The following is a 17,338-nucleotide window of genomic DNA, read 5'->3' as shown; positions in this document are numbered from 1 at the left end:
TCAGTGGCTGACCCCGCACCAACTGGAGATCGGCAAAGTGGTGTGTGACAACGGCAGCAATTTGTTGGCAGCATTGAATTTGGGCAAGTTGACACATGTGCTGTGCATGGCACATGTGTTGAATCTGATTGTGCAACGTTTTGTGCAGAAGTACCCAGGCTTACAGGACGTCCTCAAGCAGGCCAGGAAGGTGTGTGGCCATTTCAGGCGTTCCTACAAGGTCATGGCGCACTTTGCAGATATTCAGCGGTGAAACAACATGCCAGTGAGGCGCTTGATTTGCGACAGCCTGACACGTTGGAGTTTAACACTGCTAATGTTCGACCGCCTGCTCCAACAAGAAAAAGCGGTCAACGAGTATTTGTATGACCGGGGTGCTAGGACAGCCTCTGCGGAGCTGGGTATTTTTTTGCCACGTTACTGGACGCTCATGCGCAATGCCTGTAGGCTCATGCGTCCTTTTGAGGAGGTGACAAACCTAGTGAGTCGCACCGAAGGCACCATCAGCGACATCATCCCATATGTTTTTTTCCTGGAGCGTGCCCTGCGAAGAGTGCTGGATCAGGCCGTAGATGAGCGTGAAGAGGAAGAGGAAGAGTTGTGGTCACCATCACCACCACCAGAAACAGCCTTACCATCACTTGCTGGACCTGCGGCAACACTGGAAGAGGAGTGTGAGGAAGAGGAGTCAGAGGAGGAATGTGGCTTTGAGGAGGAGGAACACCAACCACAGCAGGCATCCCAGGGTGCTCATTGTCACCTATCTGGTACCCGTGGTGTTGTACGTGGCTGGGGGGAAGAACACACCTTCAATGACATCAGTGAGGACGAGGAATTGGACATGAGTGGCTCGGCATCCAACCTTGTGCAAATGGGGTCTTTCATGCTGTCATGCCTGTTGAGGGACCCTCGTATAAAAAGGCTGAAGGAGAATGACCTGTACTGGGTGGCCACGCTACTAGACCCCCGGTATAAGCAGAAAGTCTCTGATATGTTACCCAATTACCGGCAGTCGCAAAGGATGCAGCAGCTACAAAATAAGTTGAAAAGTATGCTTTACACAGCATATAAGGGTGATGTCACAGCACAACGGGAATCCAACAGGGGAAGAGGTGAAAGTAATCCTCCTCCTACCACCACAACCATGCCGGCAAGGACAGGACGCTTTACAGACGTCTTGTTGATGGAGGACATGCGGAGCTTTTTTAGTCCTATGCATCGCCACAGCCCTTCAGGGTCCACCCTCAGAGAACGACTCGACCGACAGGTAGCAGACTACCTTGCCTTAACTGCAGATATCGACACTCTGAGGAGCGATGAACCCCTTGACTACTGGGTGTGCAGGCTTGACCTGTGGCCTGAGCTATCCCAATTTGCCATTGAACTTCTGACCTGCCCCGCTTCAATGTGCTGTCAGAAAGGACCTTCAGCGCAGCAGGAGGTATTGTCACTGAGAAGAGAAGTCGCCTAGGTCAAAAAAGTCTTGATTACCTCACGTTTATTAAGATGAATGAGGCATGGATCCCGAAGGGACTGACAGTGGGGGATGCATTTGACTAAAAAAGGCCTGGTGATGACTGAGATGCCTTGGCCTAAAAATGGTCCACACGCTGCTGTCTTTAATCATTCTCTGCATGCCGGATGACTTACATGACGTCTCCGCCACCAACTACGGTTCAAGCCGCAATGTTTTAGTGCACTTTCTGCCTTGAAAACCTCAATTTTTCAGGCCGCTGCTACAGCAGCGGCTGCAACAATACCTGCTTTTTCATGCATGTGTACATGCCTAATTTTTCTGGCCTCTGTGGCTGCAAAAAAACAAAGAAAAAGGCACATACATGTGTCAATTCCCCTTCGTGATCGTTACCTTGTCGTGGTGAAGGGGCTTGCGTATCACAATGAAGCGATCACCTCTAGGAGTGTGTTGGCACACCCCAGATGATAAGGTCGTTGCTTCATTGTGAACAGACCAAAAGCGATCCGCAGGATCATTTTTCATAGAAAAAACATTCATTTTCTTTCATTCTTTCTGCGGAGCTGGGTATTTTTTGGCCGCGTTACTGAATGCTCATGAACAATGGCTGTAGGCTCATGAGTCCTTTTGCGGAGGTAACAACCCTGGTGGTCAGTCGAACCCAAGGCAACATCATCGACCTCATCCCATATGCGTTTTTTCTGGAGCGTGCCCTGCGAAGAGTACTGGATCAGGCTGTAGATGAGCATGAAGAGGAAGAGTTGTGGTCCACTCCCCATCACCACCAGAAGCAGCCTTGTCGTTGTCAATTGCTGGACCTGTGGCAACGCAGAGAGAGGAGTCTGAAGAAGAGAAGTCAGAGGAGGAAGGTGGCTTTGAGGAGGTGGAATACCAGCCACAGCAGGCGTCCCAGGGGGCTTGTTCTCACCTTTCGGGGACCCTTGGTGTTGTACGTGGCTGGGTGGAGGAAGAGACCTTCAATGATGTCAGTGAGGACAAGGAACGGGACATGGCTAGCTTGGTATCCAACCTTGTGCAAATGGGGAGTTTGCGGTTGTGCAAATGGACTGACTGACTGTTGTTAAACGGGGAGTTTGGTCTGTCAGAGTTTGGTCTGTCACTGTGAAGCGGGCGTAACCCTTACACTACTTGACCGATAAAACATCATACCTGATCGTATTCACACACTGGATGTTTTAAAGCACGTTATTCCAAACAATTTAGGAATGTTAGGTGATTTATGCCCTTTATGGATCAAAACTCGACTCTGCGTCAACTACGTAATTTTCCATGGGAGTTTTGCCATGGATCCCCCTCCGGCATGCCACAGTCCAGGTGTTAGTCCCCTTGAAACAACTTTTCCATCACTATTGTGGCCAGAAAGAGTCCCTGTGTGTTTTAAAATTCGCCTGCCTATTGAACTCTATGGCGGTTCGCCCGGTTCGCCGGTTCGCGAACATTTGCCGATGTTCGCGTTCGCCGTTCGCGAACGGCGAATTTTAGGTTCGCGACATCACTACCTACAGGTAGAGAAGTTTTTCAGCATATACCCAGAGGCAGATCGATCGGGCTCTCCTTACCCGCAACACTTATGGGACCTGGTTTAGAGCTCATCAGCAATAATATTGACAAATCTTTGGCCCCATCCACCCTAGCTGGATATCGGTCGGCTTGGGTCATGTGGGTGTCTTTTTTGCATAAATGTGACTTGGAGCCCAGTCAATTTTCTGAAAATTCCGTTTTATTGTTTCTTAATTCTCTTTTTCTGAAAAGAATGTCTTGGTCACACGTAAATAAAATATTGGCAGGGATCTCATTTTTTAACAGACTTAGGAACTTGCCATCCTGCACTTCTTATTTTTCAGTAAAGCAAGCTCTCAAGGGATACAAGAAGAGTAACCGATGTAAGGACCTCAGAAAGCCAGTTACTTTGGAGTTGCTAGAGCAACTTTGTTACACTTGCAAATTTGTTTGTTATTCAGAATTCGAGTCAGCTTTATTTCAGCCTGCATTTAGTCTAATGTTTTTTGCGGCTCTGCGCATTTCCGAACTAATACCAGATGGTAGGTCTAAGGATGCGGGCCTTTTTTCTTCTGACGTGATTATTTCGGACCGCACCGTACATATCTTTATCCGCTATTCTAAAACGGACCAATTGGGTGTAGGAAAATGGGTTACTTTAAACAGTTTTCTAGGTTCCAAAGTTTGCCCTGTCCTGCTGTTGAAACCGTTTCAAATGATCAGGCCAAGGTCTAGTGAGTTATTCTTTGTGCATATGTCGGGTAAACCATTGTCCAGGTACCAGTTCAACAGTGTATTTAATAAATGTTTACGTAAGCTGGGATTAGAACAGGACAAGTTGTCATCCCATTCGTTTAGAATAGGGGCCGCCACTGAGGCGGCTAGGTTAGGTTTGACAGGTGAAGTGCTTAAGGGTATAGGTAGGTGGAAATCGGATGCTTACTTGTCTTACATTCGTCCTAATCCTTTTTCATAATCTTTTTAGGTCAACAGTGGGTGATTTGGATCCTGGGGCATTCCTTTATACACTGGGCAAGATTGAGAGCTGAAGGCAGATCTTACAAGGAAAACCTGGGTCTGGATCTCAGCAAATTTAAAGTATTGTGGTTTAGCAAAAGAGGGATGAAATGGTCCGAGTTTCGGTTCGCAATCTTTAGGTTGTTGCAGTTTAATTGCCCCCCGGATGTGCTCATTGTCCATCTCGGTGGCAATGATATAGGTAAGGATAGGACACTAGACTTGATCTTTAGGATAAGGGATGATTTTCAGTTAATAAAATTGCACTTCCCCGAGATATTAGTGTTTTTTTCTGAAATTGTCCCAAGACTAGCGTGGCATAAGTTTAACCACTTCCCGCCCGCCCTATTACAAAATGACGGCGGGAATGTGGTTGTGTTATCCTGACCGGACGTCATATGACGGCGGCAGGATAACACCGCTCTGGGCGCCCCCCGGGGGCGCGCAGAGCGGCGATCGGTGATGCGAGGTGTCAGTCTGACACCCTGCACCTCCGATCTCGGTAAAGAGCCTCTGACGGAGGCTCTTTACCATGTGATCAGCCGTGTCCAATAGTAAAACAGGAACAGCCGTTGATCGGCTTTCCTTAGTTCGTGCCTGACAGGCACGAGTAAAGGAGCATCGATCGGCGGCTCCCCTGACAGGGGGGGGGGGGGTCGTCACTGGTAATCAGATCATTGATTACTAGTGCAGACCCTCGGGGGGGGGGATGCCACTAGAACCACCAGGGATGCCCACTATGACCCCAGGGATGCCCACTATGACCCCAGGGATGCCCACTATGGCCACCAGGGATGGCAATCAGAGCCCCCCATTGCCCTCCCCATCAGTGATGCCCACCAGTATCCTCCCTATCAGTGCTGCCCACAAGTGCCCATCATTGCCATCCTTTAGTGTCGCCCACCAGTGCCCATTATTGCCCACCAGTGCCGCCTATTAGTGCCCATTAGTGCCCATCAGTGCCGCCCGTCAGTGCCGATCAATGCCGCCCATCAGTGCCCACCAGTGCTGCCTATCAGTGCCCACCAGTGCTGCCTATCAGTGCCCGTCAGTGCCGCCTATCAGTGCCCAGCAGTGCCGCCTATCAGTGCCCACCAATGCTGCATATCAGTGCCGCCTATCAGTGCCGCCCATCAGTGCCACCCCATCAGTGCCACCCCATCAGTGCCACCCCATCATTGCCTCCTCATCAGTGCCTGTCAGTGCAGTCTCATCAGTGCTCATCAGTGCAGGAAAAAACTTATTTATTTACAAAATTGTATAACATAAACAAAAAACTTTTTTTTTTTTCAAACTTTTCTGTCTTTTTTTATTTGTTTAGCAAAAAGTAAAAATCGCACAGGTGATCAAATACCACCAAAAGAAAGCTCTATTTGTGGGGGGAAAATTATATAAATTTGGTGTAAGTACAGTGTTGCATGACCGCGCAATTGTCATTCAAAATGCAACAGCGCTAAAAGGGGAAAATTGGCCTGGGCGGGAAGGGAGGGAAGTGCCCTGTATTAAAGTGGTTAAACACCTTAAACCTCTGGAGAAAATACGAAAGCGTATTAATAGAGCTGTTGAGAACTTTTTACCCCAGATGGGTTTCTTTTCTTTCAGGCATTTAGAATTAGAGGGTTGGGTAGATAGTTTATACAGGTCGGACGACACCCACCTTTCAGAAATAGGTTTGGACATTTTTAATTCCAATTTAGGCACATGTATTGAAAAGGCCGCGGTGTGGGGTTTGACAGGAGGGTCTTAATTCCCTCCTGTCTTTTGGATAAAGTTTTGATGATGTGTCATTTAATGGCACCCGGATCTTGGTGATCGGGTGGCTTACAGTGTTTCATATTTGTTATATTTTAAATATTTATTTATTTATGTTTTATTACAAATAATAAATGGCCGCGGCCTAAAAGATTTTTTTATTCCAACAAAAGAAAGGTGTGGTGTCAATTATTTGTTTTAGTATAATTATAAGTTAAGGGTGATCCTGGATACTACCCCATGTAAGGAAAATGGGCATAATTTATGCCCCTATTTTCCCCATGGGGTAGTTAACAGGGCAGTTTCTTTGTTGAGTTAGTTTTAGGCCTATGGATTAATTTAAGTAGGTGCTAGGTATAGGCTGAGGTAGGCCTGGGTCATAGAGGGCTTTTGAACTTTTGACCTGGCCCTCCTGAGTCTATTTTCCCGCTCATTGTAGGTCTGTAGCTAGGGAGATTTTTGAACTGAAGGGTTTTTCCCGCCCAATACCTAGCCCTGTATCTGGGGAGATTTTGTGGGTTAGTCAGCTTCCCGCTCAATTTTGAGGTCTTAGAGCCATAAACCGGCCGGTTCTGGTTCAGAATTGGGCTATTTAAGGGGGCTCATTGCCGCCTTTTTTCATTCAGTCATCGCTAAGCAGACCAAGAAGATTGAACCTCAACTCCCCCCCCCCCTCCCTTGGATGTCGCGGCTAAATTTATTATTTGAGGGTCACCTTTGTTTTTGCAACGGGGGACAATATGTTTATATGATATGGATAAAGTTTTGATGATGTGTCATTTCTTGGTGATCGGGTGGCTTACAGTGTTTCATATTTGTTATATTTTAAATATTTATTTATTTATGTTTTATTACAAATAATAAATGGCCGCGGCCTAAAAGATTTTTTTATTCCAACAAAAGAAAGGTGTGGTGTCAATTATTTGTTTTAGTATAATTATAAGTTAAGGGTGATCCTGGATACTACCCCATACATACATCAGTGATTGCAGTACTGCAGGAGGAGATTTTTTCTGGCAGATATTTCTTCATCCACATTAATCAATGTGAATGGAGGAATCTGCTAGGTTCTTTTTTTCGTTTAGAAAAAAAGGATGTTACATGTATGCCAAACATAGTAGTGGGTGGATGCAGGGCAGTAGATTCAAATGGTGGGCATACCACACACTTTTTCTGGCAGTGATTTCTTCATCCACATCAATCAATGTGGAGGAATCAGTTAGGTTCTTTTTTTTTTTTTTGTATGCTCAAAGATTAGAAGCGTGGGATGGTCAGTAAACTTTTTTGACCAAGATTTCTTCTTCCACATTGATCGATGTTAATGGAGGAATCTGCTGGTTTTTTTGTTCATGTATGCCCAGCATAAGGAGCCGTGGGGTGGTCAACGGGTGGTAGCTCCTATACTTTGGCATATACTTTTTTCACTTTCACAAGTTTTTGGAAAACAAAGAAAGAAAATGAACATTTATTTTTTATTTTATTTTTTCATCTTTAAAATCCTTGTGACAAAAAATGAGATCTGCAAAATACTCACTACTATGCCTCTTTTTAACCACTTAAGCCCCAGCTCTATTTCGGACACTTTTTGTTTACAAGTTAAAACCAGTATTTTTTCCTAGAAAACTACTTAGAACCCCCAAACATTATATATATTTTTTTAGCAAAGACTCTGGAGAATAAAATGTCGGTCATTGCAAAATTTTTTGTCACACGGTATTTGCGCAGCGGTCTTTAAAACGCCATTTTTTTGGAAAAAATTTGAAAAATCACATTTCACTGCATTTAAAAAATACTAAACAGTAAAGTTAGCCCATTTTTTTATATATTGTGAAAGATTATGTCACGCCGAGTAAATAGATACCCAACAGGTTACGGTTTAAAATTGCGCCCCCCCCCCGTGGGATGGCGACAAACTACGTTCAATAGAGATCTCAATCTGCGACGCTTTAAATTTATTTAACGGTTACCAGTTTAGAGTTAGAGTGTAGCTCTTTTTTTTCAATTATTGCCCACGCTCTGGCGATCGCGGCGATTCCTCACATGTGTGGTTTGAACAGCGATTTCATTCGCGGCTCGACTTGAGTATACGTTTTTTTTTTGTGCGCGAGCTAACGGTGACGGGGGCGGCTAAATTATTATTTTTTTTTTTCCTATTTATTTTTTCTTTTTTTTTTAACTTTATTACAGGTTTTTTAAAAAAAAAAATCTGATCACTTTTATTGCTGTCACAAGCAATGTAAACATCCCTTGTGACACCAATATGTAGTGACAGGTACACTTTATGGAGGGATCGAGGGTCTAAAAGACCCTAGACCCCTCCACTACACTTCCCTGTATGCAAAACGCTGAAAACGGCATTTTTGCATACAGCCGTTTTTCAAATCTGCCGCCTTTTGCAGCACAGTAACCCAGAAGTGACGTCATGGACGCGGCCTCCGGGTTACGTCATCGGAGACCCGATCGATGCCTTTTCCGGCATTCATCGGGACTCCATCCATCCAGCCCCGAGCAAAGCCACGGAAGGTGGCGGGAGGGGGGGGACGTCCCCTCCCGCTCACCCGGGTAATGATCGAGCGGCTCCCGGCTTCAAACCACAGTACCGGGATGGTGTCTCTAGCTAGAGACATCATCCCGGTATAACCCTGCAAAGTCAGCCGACGTACCAATACGTTGATATGCAGTAAGTGGTTAAATACCTTGGGGTGTCTACTTTGCAAAAAGTGGTCATTTGAGAGGGTAATAGTACTATCCTGGCATTTCAGGGTCTATGTGGTATCCCCATACTCAGGAGAAGTAGCAGAATGTGTTTTGGGATGTAATTCTTCATAAACCCATGTCATGTGTGAGAAATATTTCATTAAACTGACAATTTTGTGTAAAAAAATGTCATTTTCCAAAAACTTGTGGCAAAAAATATAATCTTCTATCCACTCAAAATGTCTCCTAGAAAATACCTTGGGGTGTCTACTTTCCAAAAAGGGGTCATTTAGGGGGTGTTTGTACTGCCCTGGCATTTTGCACCTCAAGAAATGTGATAGGCAGAAATGTGATAGGCAAAGTAAATTCTGTAGTTTGTAGATGCTATAAATTTCACGCAAACCAATCAATATACACTAATTGGAATTTTGTACCAAAGATAAGTAGCAGAATACATGACAAAATTTGATTTTATTGGATATTTTTATAACAGAAAGTAAACAATGTTGGGGTTGTTTTTGAAATTTTCGGTCTTTTTTTTAAATCGCAAAAAATAAAAATCCCAGTGGTGATCAAATACACCCAAAAGAAAGCTATGTTTGTGTTTTAAAAAAATTCATACGAATTCGTAACAATTTAATTTGGGTACAGGGTTGCATGGCCGAGCAATTGCCACTTAAGGTAGAACAGTGTTGAATAGAAAATAGCTCTAGCTGTGAAGGTGGTCAAGTGGTTAATAAATGGAATTATGCAATGTTTCCCTCTTAATTGCACAAAGAGATTTTGTAATCTGCACATTATTGTTTGTATTTGTACATTATTATATGTTTAACCCCTTGGCACCCGCTCCCATCAGCCCTTTAAGGGGTTTGGTATTCAGTGAAGTGGGACGGGGATTTTGGCCATGTGACCGCTGTGATTGGCTGTCACGGCAGTCACATGTTCGAAAACTCCTGATTGTAAGATGTGCTTTTTGTGAGCTGCTGGTCGCTGTGTCGGGAGCGCGCTCTTGACACAGCTTTATCAGGGTTAATGCATGCAAATATATGTCCCCTTGGCACCAAGGTCCAGCCGCTGAGAGGTGGCATATTTGGGTGCAGCCTGCACCTAGGAGTTATGTGGTTGTAAAGGCTGAAAGTTTTTTTACCCTAATGCAAAAGAGAGAGCAGCTGCGCTACTCTCTCTTTCCCTCCTCATTAAGCTCAGTGAGAGCAGCAGGAGCCATTGTCTTCTGCTGCTGTCAAATCCAGTGATGAGGGAGCGTGGGAGGGGACTGAGCTGCACTGTGTGTCAATAGACACACACAGTGTGGCTCTGGATTGAGCCCGCATGTGTGCCACCATTGGAAGTGGCTTCCTATGGTTGGCACATGGAGAAGAGGAGGCTCCAGGAGTGCCGGTGGGGGACTCGAGAAGAGGATGATCAGGGCAGCTTGGTGTGGCTTGAGGTGTAAGAGCAGAGATCAACGGTCCTACATAGCAGAACCGTATGATCTCCATTCTTACACAGGGAAGAATGACAGGTGGCTTTGTTTACATTAGCCGCCTGCCTTTCTCCCGCTGTAACGGACAATCGCGAGTGCCCGGCGGACATCGGGTCCACTGGGCAGATACGCGGGGGGGTCCGCGAGCGAGCGGGAGCGCGCCTCCGACGGCGCGCGCTCGCTCCCTAGAGCCTCACAGGCTAGCGACATAGTCCTACGTTGCTTTGCCTGTGAGGGGCTGACCGCCACAGTAAATAGTCGTGCGGCGGTCGGCAAGTGGTTAAACATGTACCTTACTCAGTCTCAGTTAGAACACCACATGCTATCTCTTCTGTAATTGTCCTTCCATTTTTATTTTTATTTTTTTATTTTCTTTGCAATCTTGATTATTTGGAGTCTCCAGAGGTTTTTTATCATTTTATTACTATGGTCAATCCTGACACTACCAACATGGTAATAGGTTACACAGCATCCCTCTAATAGATTAGGACCACTTTGGCTCCAGTAACATTACCCAATCATGATTTTGGTAATATGGGTATGCTCTGGGGACTTTGGTTTCTTTTTATATACAGTATCATTTATAAAGAACTGTTAAAATGTCTTACATCCCCCCCCCCCCCCGATTGTTGCTGGTGTTTACTTATGAAATGGCATTGTGTCTCTGGTGCAGTATTTCAGCCTACAATGTTTTTTTTTTTTAAATATTGGCTAGGGCCCCATTGGGAAGAACTGCAGCTTACGCTTTTTAAAACTATGCTTTCTTAAGTTTTAGTACCTAAAATATGTGTTAAATGAAAATACAGTGTACTTTGCCCTTTAATTTCTGTACCTGAACAATTTGGAGGTGTTTCACTCCAGTTCCCAGAAGAAAGACACTGGATATTATCCATTCCATTCAGGAAAAATCCATCAAGACATTCAAAGTGGCAGAGGGATTCAAAACTGAAATTTCCCCAAGGATCGGAACAATTCATATATGTCAATGGTTCATTCAGCAAATGGGGACATTGTACAACTGTAAGAGAATACAGACATATATTTAGAGTTAAACGATGGTAAGATTGTATATTTTAAGTGAAACTACATTGCTACTTTCCTTTTTAATTTTCAAATAACATTTGTGCACCACAGACATACTAAAACGTTTAAAATCTGAATAATCTGGTTAAACAAATTGTCAATTAAAGAAGAGGATACTTCAAACTAATATTATATAGTCCTTTGTTATCCATCAGGGCTGAGTGCCCCAGCATTTTTATCAAACAGAATGAGAAGGACATCAAAGAACCATAGAAGACCTTTCAGAAAACATATCATACTCATGAAGCCTTCTTTATTTATGGAACAGCAACATTTAAACAGTGCAGCCTTCATTCATTCAGAAATCACTGTTAGTGTTCTTGAGCGCAATCTGACTATCATAATCAAATTGCAATGGCAGAGTGAGCTTTATGGGAAAAATCTTATTAAAGCATACCTAAGGTCTTTAGATTAAGTTTTGAACTTGAGGTTTTTGGGCTTACAGTGTACATCCAAGGTCTTTAACTGATTAAACTTTCCTTATACTTTTAACTTAGTGTGTTTATAATTTTTAATAGGAAACTAAATATTTCTGGTCTGACAATTTATTTTTTTGAGTCTTGTAAATGTCAGCTAATCTTTAACCCACACCTTTGCAGGTCTGCATTTTGATTCTTGGAAGAGTAATACTTTCCAAATCCAGGTAAAAATATTTAATTCTATATAGTGTTAGCAATGCTTAGCAGCTATATTTAGTTTAAGCTGCCTATGGCACACTGGCAAGACTTACCCTTGCTTCCTGACACTGTCAATAGCAGGAAAGAAACTGGGGGAATAGGTGTCTTAAAGACTGAAGACACAGACAGCAATGACAGGGGTTGTAAATGTTCTTTATTCTGCCCAGTGGGAATTTTTTTGAAATCAAATCACTAGAAGAACGCTTTATTCAGTAGAGAAACTCTGATCTGTTCACTAAAATCATTTACTCTAAATAAAATTATAAAGGTATTATAAATTCATCTTTAAAAAAGCAAGTCGCAAGCTTTCACCATCTCATTATCTATATAAAATATTGCAGGTTGCATGTTAGATTATTATGCAACAGCAATGACTCAGTTAGGAAATATGCTCTCGGTTAGTCTCTATGGACATACAGTATCTCACAAAACTGAGTACACCCTTCACATTTTTGTAAATATTTTATCATATCTTTTCATGTGACAACACTAAGGAAATTTTCAAAATTACATAAATATTGCTGCGCCAAGTGAAAATTAATAAAAAAAAGTGCATAATCAAAATAAACAATATTAAACTTATTAAAAGCAAATCAATGCAAATAATAGGTGCTATACAGTGCAAAAAAGTCCCAATATTAGTGATCAAGTGAATATTGGATAATAAAACCCAAAGATCAGTGAATAAATAACTAAAAATCTATTAAAAAAGATCTTAATCTTCATCTGTGTTCTGTAATAAAAGTGCCACAGTGCTCCACACTCCACACGTGCTCCTGGTGACTGGTGCCAAAATAGCAGCTCACCTCAAGGATAGACTCCAAGGAGTCATACACGCATAGATATCGTTTAGATCAGCAGCCTATATACTCCCCTCCTTCCAGTTTATCTGCCCTCCGAGTCCGATAGGGATCACAGCAGAACTCAGCAGAAAAATAAAGGGGAGATAGGATCTAATGCTCTCAGTTTTAAAAGCTTTTATTGGAAAATCAAAAGGACAAATAAACTCACAATCTCTTGCACTTAAGCAGTGCGGGCTGGAAACGGCAGACAGATCGTAGTAACAGGACTTCCTGGGGACAGACGTGCTGTGAGTAGGCTCCTCCACCCGTACGCGTTACGTTGAATGACTTCGTCAGCGGGGTGGAGCCTGAACAGACCGTCCGTCCTATGTAGTGCCATGTTGATGATACCCCGCCCAACTCCTGGAAACAATGCTGCGGTGCACGGCGCCATGCCCTGAGTCCAGCTCGCACTCTGCATAGCGGTACCGGCAGCATTAAAGGATAATCATTTAAAATTATAAGGCACATTAACAGGAAAAAACATCCCCCATAATCGAATAGGAGACTAAATAAAAATATATATCAATATAGCAGATACCATTACCTATTTTTATTCGGACCCTACTCCCATCCAATCCCCAGGGTTAATGTGTAAAAGGCAGAACTTCCGGGGATTGGATGGGAGTAGGCTCCAAATAAAAATAGGTAATGGTATCTGCTATATTGATATATATTTTTATTTAGTCTCCTATTTGATTATGGGGGATGTTTTTTCCTGTTAATGTGCCTTCTAATTTTAAATTATTATCCTTTAATGCTGCCGGTACCGCTATGCAGAGTGCGAGCTGGACTCAGGGCATGGAGCCTTGCACCGCAGCATTGTTTCCAGGAGTTGGGCGGGGTATCATCAACATGGCACTACATAGGAAGGACGGTCCGTTCAGGCTCCACCCCGCTGACGAAGTCATTCGACGTAACGCGTACGGGGGAAGGAGCCTACTCACAGTACATCTGTCCCCAGGAAGTCCTGTTACTACGATCTGTCTGCTGTTTCCAGCCCGCACTGCTTAAGTGCAAGAGAATGTGAGTGTCAGGGACTCAATACCCTGCGCAGGCGCACTGGCGTCGCTAACCGGCGAACGCCTATGCGAATGCGCTGAGGCTACCTTGGTAGAGTTCGAGGCTACCTCGGCAGAGTTCGAGGCTACCTTGGTGGAAGTTTGAGGCTACCCCGGTAGAGTTCAAGGCTACCTCGGCAGAGTTCGAGGCTACCTCAGTGTAGTTCGAGGCTACCTAATTGGGCCAAAACGGCCTATTTAAACACAGCTGTCTGTAAGATTCTGGTACCTCTGGTACCCTAAATTTCCATTTCCTTTTCAACTTTGCGTCCCACCTTTCTAGTTAGGTGGAACGCATACACCTTTAAGACGGATGACGTCATCGCCGAGCGCCGCAGAGCGGCTATTTCAATCGCCGGCGTTCTCTCTCACATTGTTCGTTCAATGTGCCTATGTGCCTACAAGCTCACAAGCCTTGTCTCGCTGTCGGAAACCTCCAGCTATTTTCCTTTACCTGGAACAGACCGGAACCTCGCTACTGATCCCGTATCTCGCTACCGGATCACTCCCTCACTACTGGACCCCTCTACTTACTAACCTTACTAAGTGATAAGTACCCCACAGGGGAATCCTCCATACTAACTTACACTATCTACCTCTGCACATTAAGGACTGTTACTATCTATCCATACCTATTCTATAATCTGCACTGTTACATAGATTGCTAGCTCTTGAGTCTACTACCATCTATCCTTGCACTGGGTTAGTCTATCCTGTATATGTCATCTGCTGTCCTTACCACCTGTTACCATACATGATTACTAACCTATCTGCATTCTACCTATTACCATCTACAACTCTCCTGAACATTACTATCAAGTGCTTACCATTACTGTCACTGCTCACACCTGTCTCTTCAGCACATCACCTCCATACTATCATATACATCCTATCACTCCAGGAACATCTTATTGAGTGTGTGTATATCTGTATGCTGAAGCTGACAGGCCCACAGTGATGAGTCTTGAGAGTTGGATCTGGTATTCCAACACATCTCTACATGACTACTGAGTGGAGATTCTGCAACTGCAAATCCAGTTTACTATAAGACGCAGGAGCGTTACAGATTGAACGAACCTAAAAAATGGATTCAGCAGAATTACCCACTCAAGTGACACAATTAACACAACAAGTAAATGCATTAATACTTGCTCTTACTGAAGTAAAAGAAGATAATCAGACTCTGAGACAGCAGGTAACCCGTCTTTCACAGCTTACCGCTGCTCAGCCCCCTGAACCTAAAATAAACCCTCCTCTAGTGTTTACAGGTGATGGGAAAAAATTTTGTGAATTCAAAAACGCATGTCAATTGTTTTTTTTGCTAAAACCTCGTACTTACCCTACTGATCAAATTAAAGTCTGTACCGTTATTTCATACCTAACGGGTGATCCACGGGCCTGGGCAGACTCTCTCTTTGAGAAAAATGATCAGCTTCTCAACTCCTATCCTTTATTCCTAGCGGAACTCGCTAGTTTATATGAAGACCCCAATAGGCAGAGTACTGCTGATATCCAATTGAGGGCTTTAAAACAAGGTAGGAGACCTGTAGAAGACTTTGTAGCAGAGTTCAAAAGATGGACCCTTGATTCAGGGTGGAATGATACATCTCTGCAAACTCAGTTCAGACTCGGGTTGTCAGAAGCCGTTAAAGACGAGCTCGCCCGAGCGGATTTACCTGGCACTCTGGATGCCTTAATACAACTCAGTATCAACATTGACAGGCGACTTTGAGAAAGAAAGGCTGAAAAAATGGGAATACCATTGTCTAGTCCTTCTCGGATTTGGTCCGTTGACCCTACTCCTATGGAGGTAGGAACCATACGCCCACCTTTATCAACTACTGAACGAGCCAGGAGAAGATCCAGTAATCTCTGCATGTACTGCGCATCCCCGGATCATCTGATAAGCGTCTGTCCCCTTGTCCGCAAAAAAGAGGGTGAGAGTTCACATGTCTTGCTAGGGGGATTAACGACTTCCTTTTCTAATCCCTATCTCTTTGTTTATTTAACATTACAGTGGGACCAGACTAGGATTACCACCAAGGCTATGATCGACACAGGATCCTGTGGGAACTATATCGATACACGTTTTGTTACCTTAAATAAAATACCTATTATTTCAAAACCTAAACCTGTTTCTGTTAGTTTCATTAATGGTATCCCGCTATCTTCTGGTCCAATCACCAATCAGACGCAAGCACTCCTTGTCACTGCTAACGAGTCTCATATGGAGACCACCTCTTTTGATATACTATCTTCACCCCATTTTCCCATTATTTTGGGACTCCCTTGGTTACACACACATCAACCAATCATAGATTGGAAAAAACTGACTTTAATTTTCTCTTCTCACTATTGTGAGATTACGTGTAACCTCCCATCTTATGGAAAGATCCTGTCTGTGGTGTCAGATGAGATTGCACCACTATGCTATCAGGATCTGTCCGAAGTATTCCTTGAGAAAAATGCTCAAGTGTTGCCTCCCCATAGGGATTATGATTGCACTATCGATCTACTCCCTAACAGCAAATTGCCTTTCGGTCATGTTTATCCTCTTTCACAGGATGAACTCTCTCATCTCAAGGAATACTTGGATGAGAATTTGACAAAAGGGTTTATCAGACCCTCTACTTCTTCCACAGCTGCAGGACTTTTCTTTGTCCGCAATAAGGATTTAAGCCTTAGGCCTATTATCGACTACAGGCAATTAAATACCATTACGATAAAGGATCGCTATCCTTTACCGCTCATCCCTGAACTCATTGAACAAGTGCGTGGGGCTACTTACTTCTCTAAATTGGACCTAAAAGGGGCATACAACCTAATCCAAATCCGTGACGGAGATGAGTGGAAAACAGCATTCAGAACCAGATACGGATTATTCGAATATCTTGTGATGCCATTCGGGTTGTGTAATGCTCCCGCAGCTTTTCAAAGGTTCATAAACGACATCTTTAGAGACTTACTTGATGTCTGTGTTGTGGTATATCTGGACGATATACTTATCTATTCTCGATCTCTGTCTGAACATATAAAACATGTAAGACTTGTGTTATCCAGATTACTCGCACACAATCTATACGTGAAATTAAAAAAATGCCTATTTCATAAAGAAGAAATATTATTCCTAGGATACATCATATCCAAAACCGGAATCAAGATGGATATGAGCAAGATATCGTGTATTCTGGATTGGCCTGTACCAACAACTCGTAAGGCATTACAGCAATTCCTTGGATTTTCAAACTTCTATAGAAAGTTCATCAAGAACTTCTCTGCTATTGTGAGACCTCTCACACAACTTACAAGTATAAAGAAACCATTCAAATGGTCAGAAGAAGCAGATGGAGCTTTCCGCTTGTTAAAATCAAGCTTTACTTCTGCTCCCATACTACGCCATCCAGACCCATCCCTCCAATATATTCTGGAGGTAGATGCGTCAAATATGGCAGTAGGAGCAGTTCTCTCCCAACGACCAACAAATACTTCACCACTCCACCCAGTTGCTTTCTTCTCAAAATCACTAAGCAGCCCAGAGGTGAATTACCCAGTGGGTGAAAAGGAGTTGCTTGCCATAAAACTGGCAATGGAGAATTGGCGACATCTACTTGAAGGTACCCAATTACCAATACTCATATATACAGACCATAAAAACCTTCAATACCTCCAGACTAACAAAACTCTTTCCCACCGGCAGGTACGATGGTCATTATTCTTCCTAAGATTTAACT

The 17,338-nt window shown here is 43.6% G+C and overlaps 1 protein-coding gene across 1 annotated transcript in view; it reads right to left on the bottom strand.

Moving 5' to 3' along the window:
• The window catches only part of SELL (selectin L), a gene marked incomplete at both ends in the record, with an annotated part of 319,522 nt that overhangs the window by 143,572 nt on the left and 158,612 nt on the right, over positions 1 to 17,338 (bottom strand). The window contains one exon of the mRNA XM_082266317.1: positions 10,777 to 10,962. Coding sequence (XP_082122443.1) covers positions 10,777 to 10,962 — 186 coding nt within the window. The remainder of the gene's footprint in view (positions 1 to 10,776; positions 10,963 to 17,338) is intronic.

This window comes from Pelophylax lessonae (genome assembly GCF_965119305.1).
Source record: "Pelophylax lessonae genome assembly, chromosome: 8".
Classification (NCBI taxonomy): Eukaryota; Metazoa; Chordata; class Amphibia; order Anura; family Ranidae; genus Pelophylax; species Pelophylax lessonae.
This window is presented reverse-complemented; position numbering and strand designations above follow the sequence as displayed.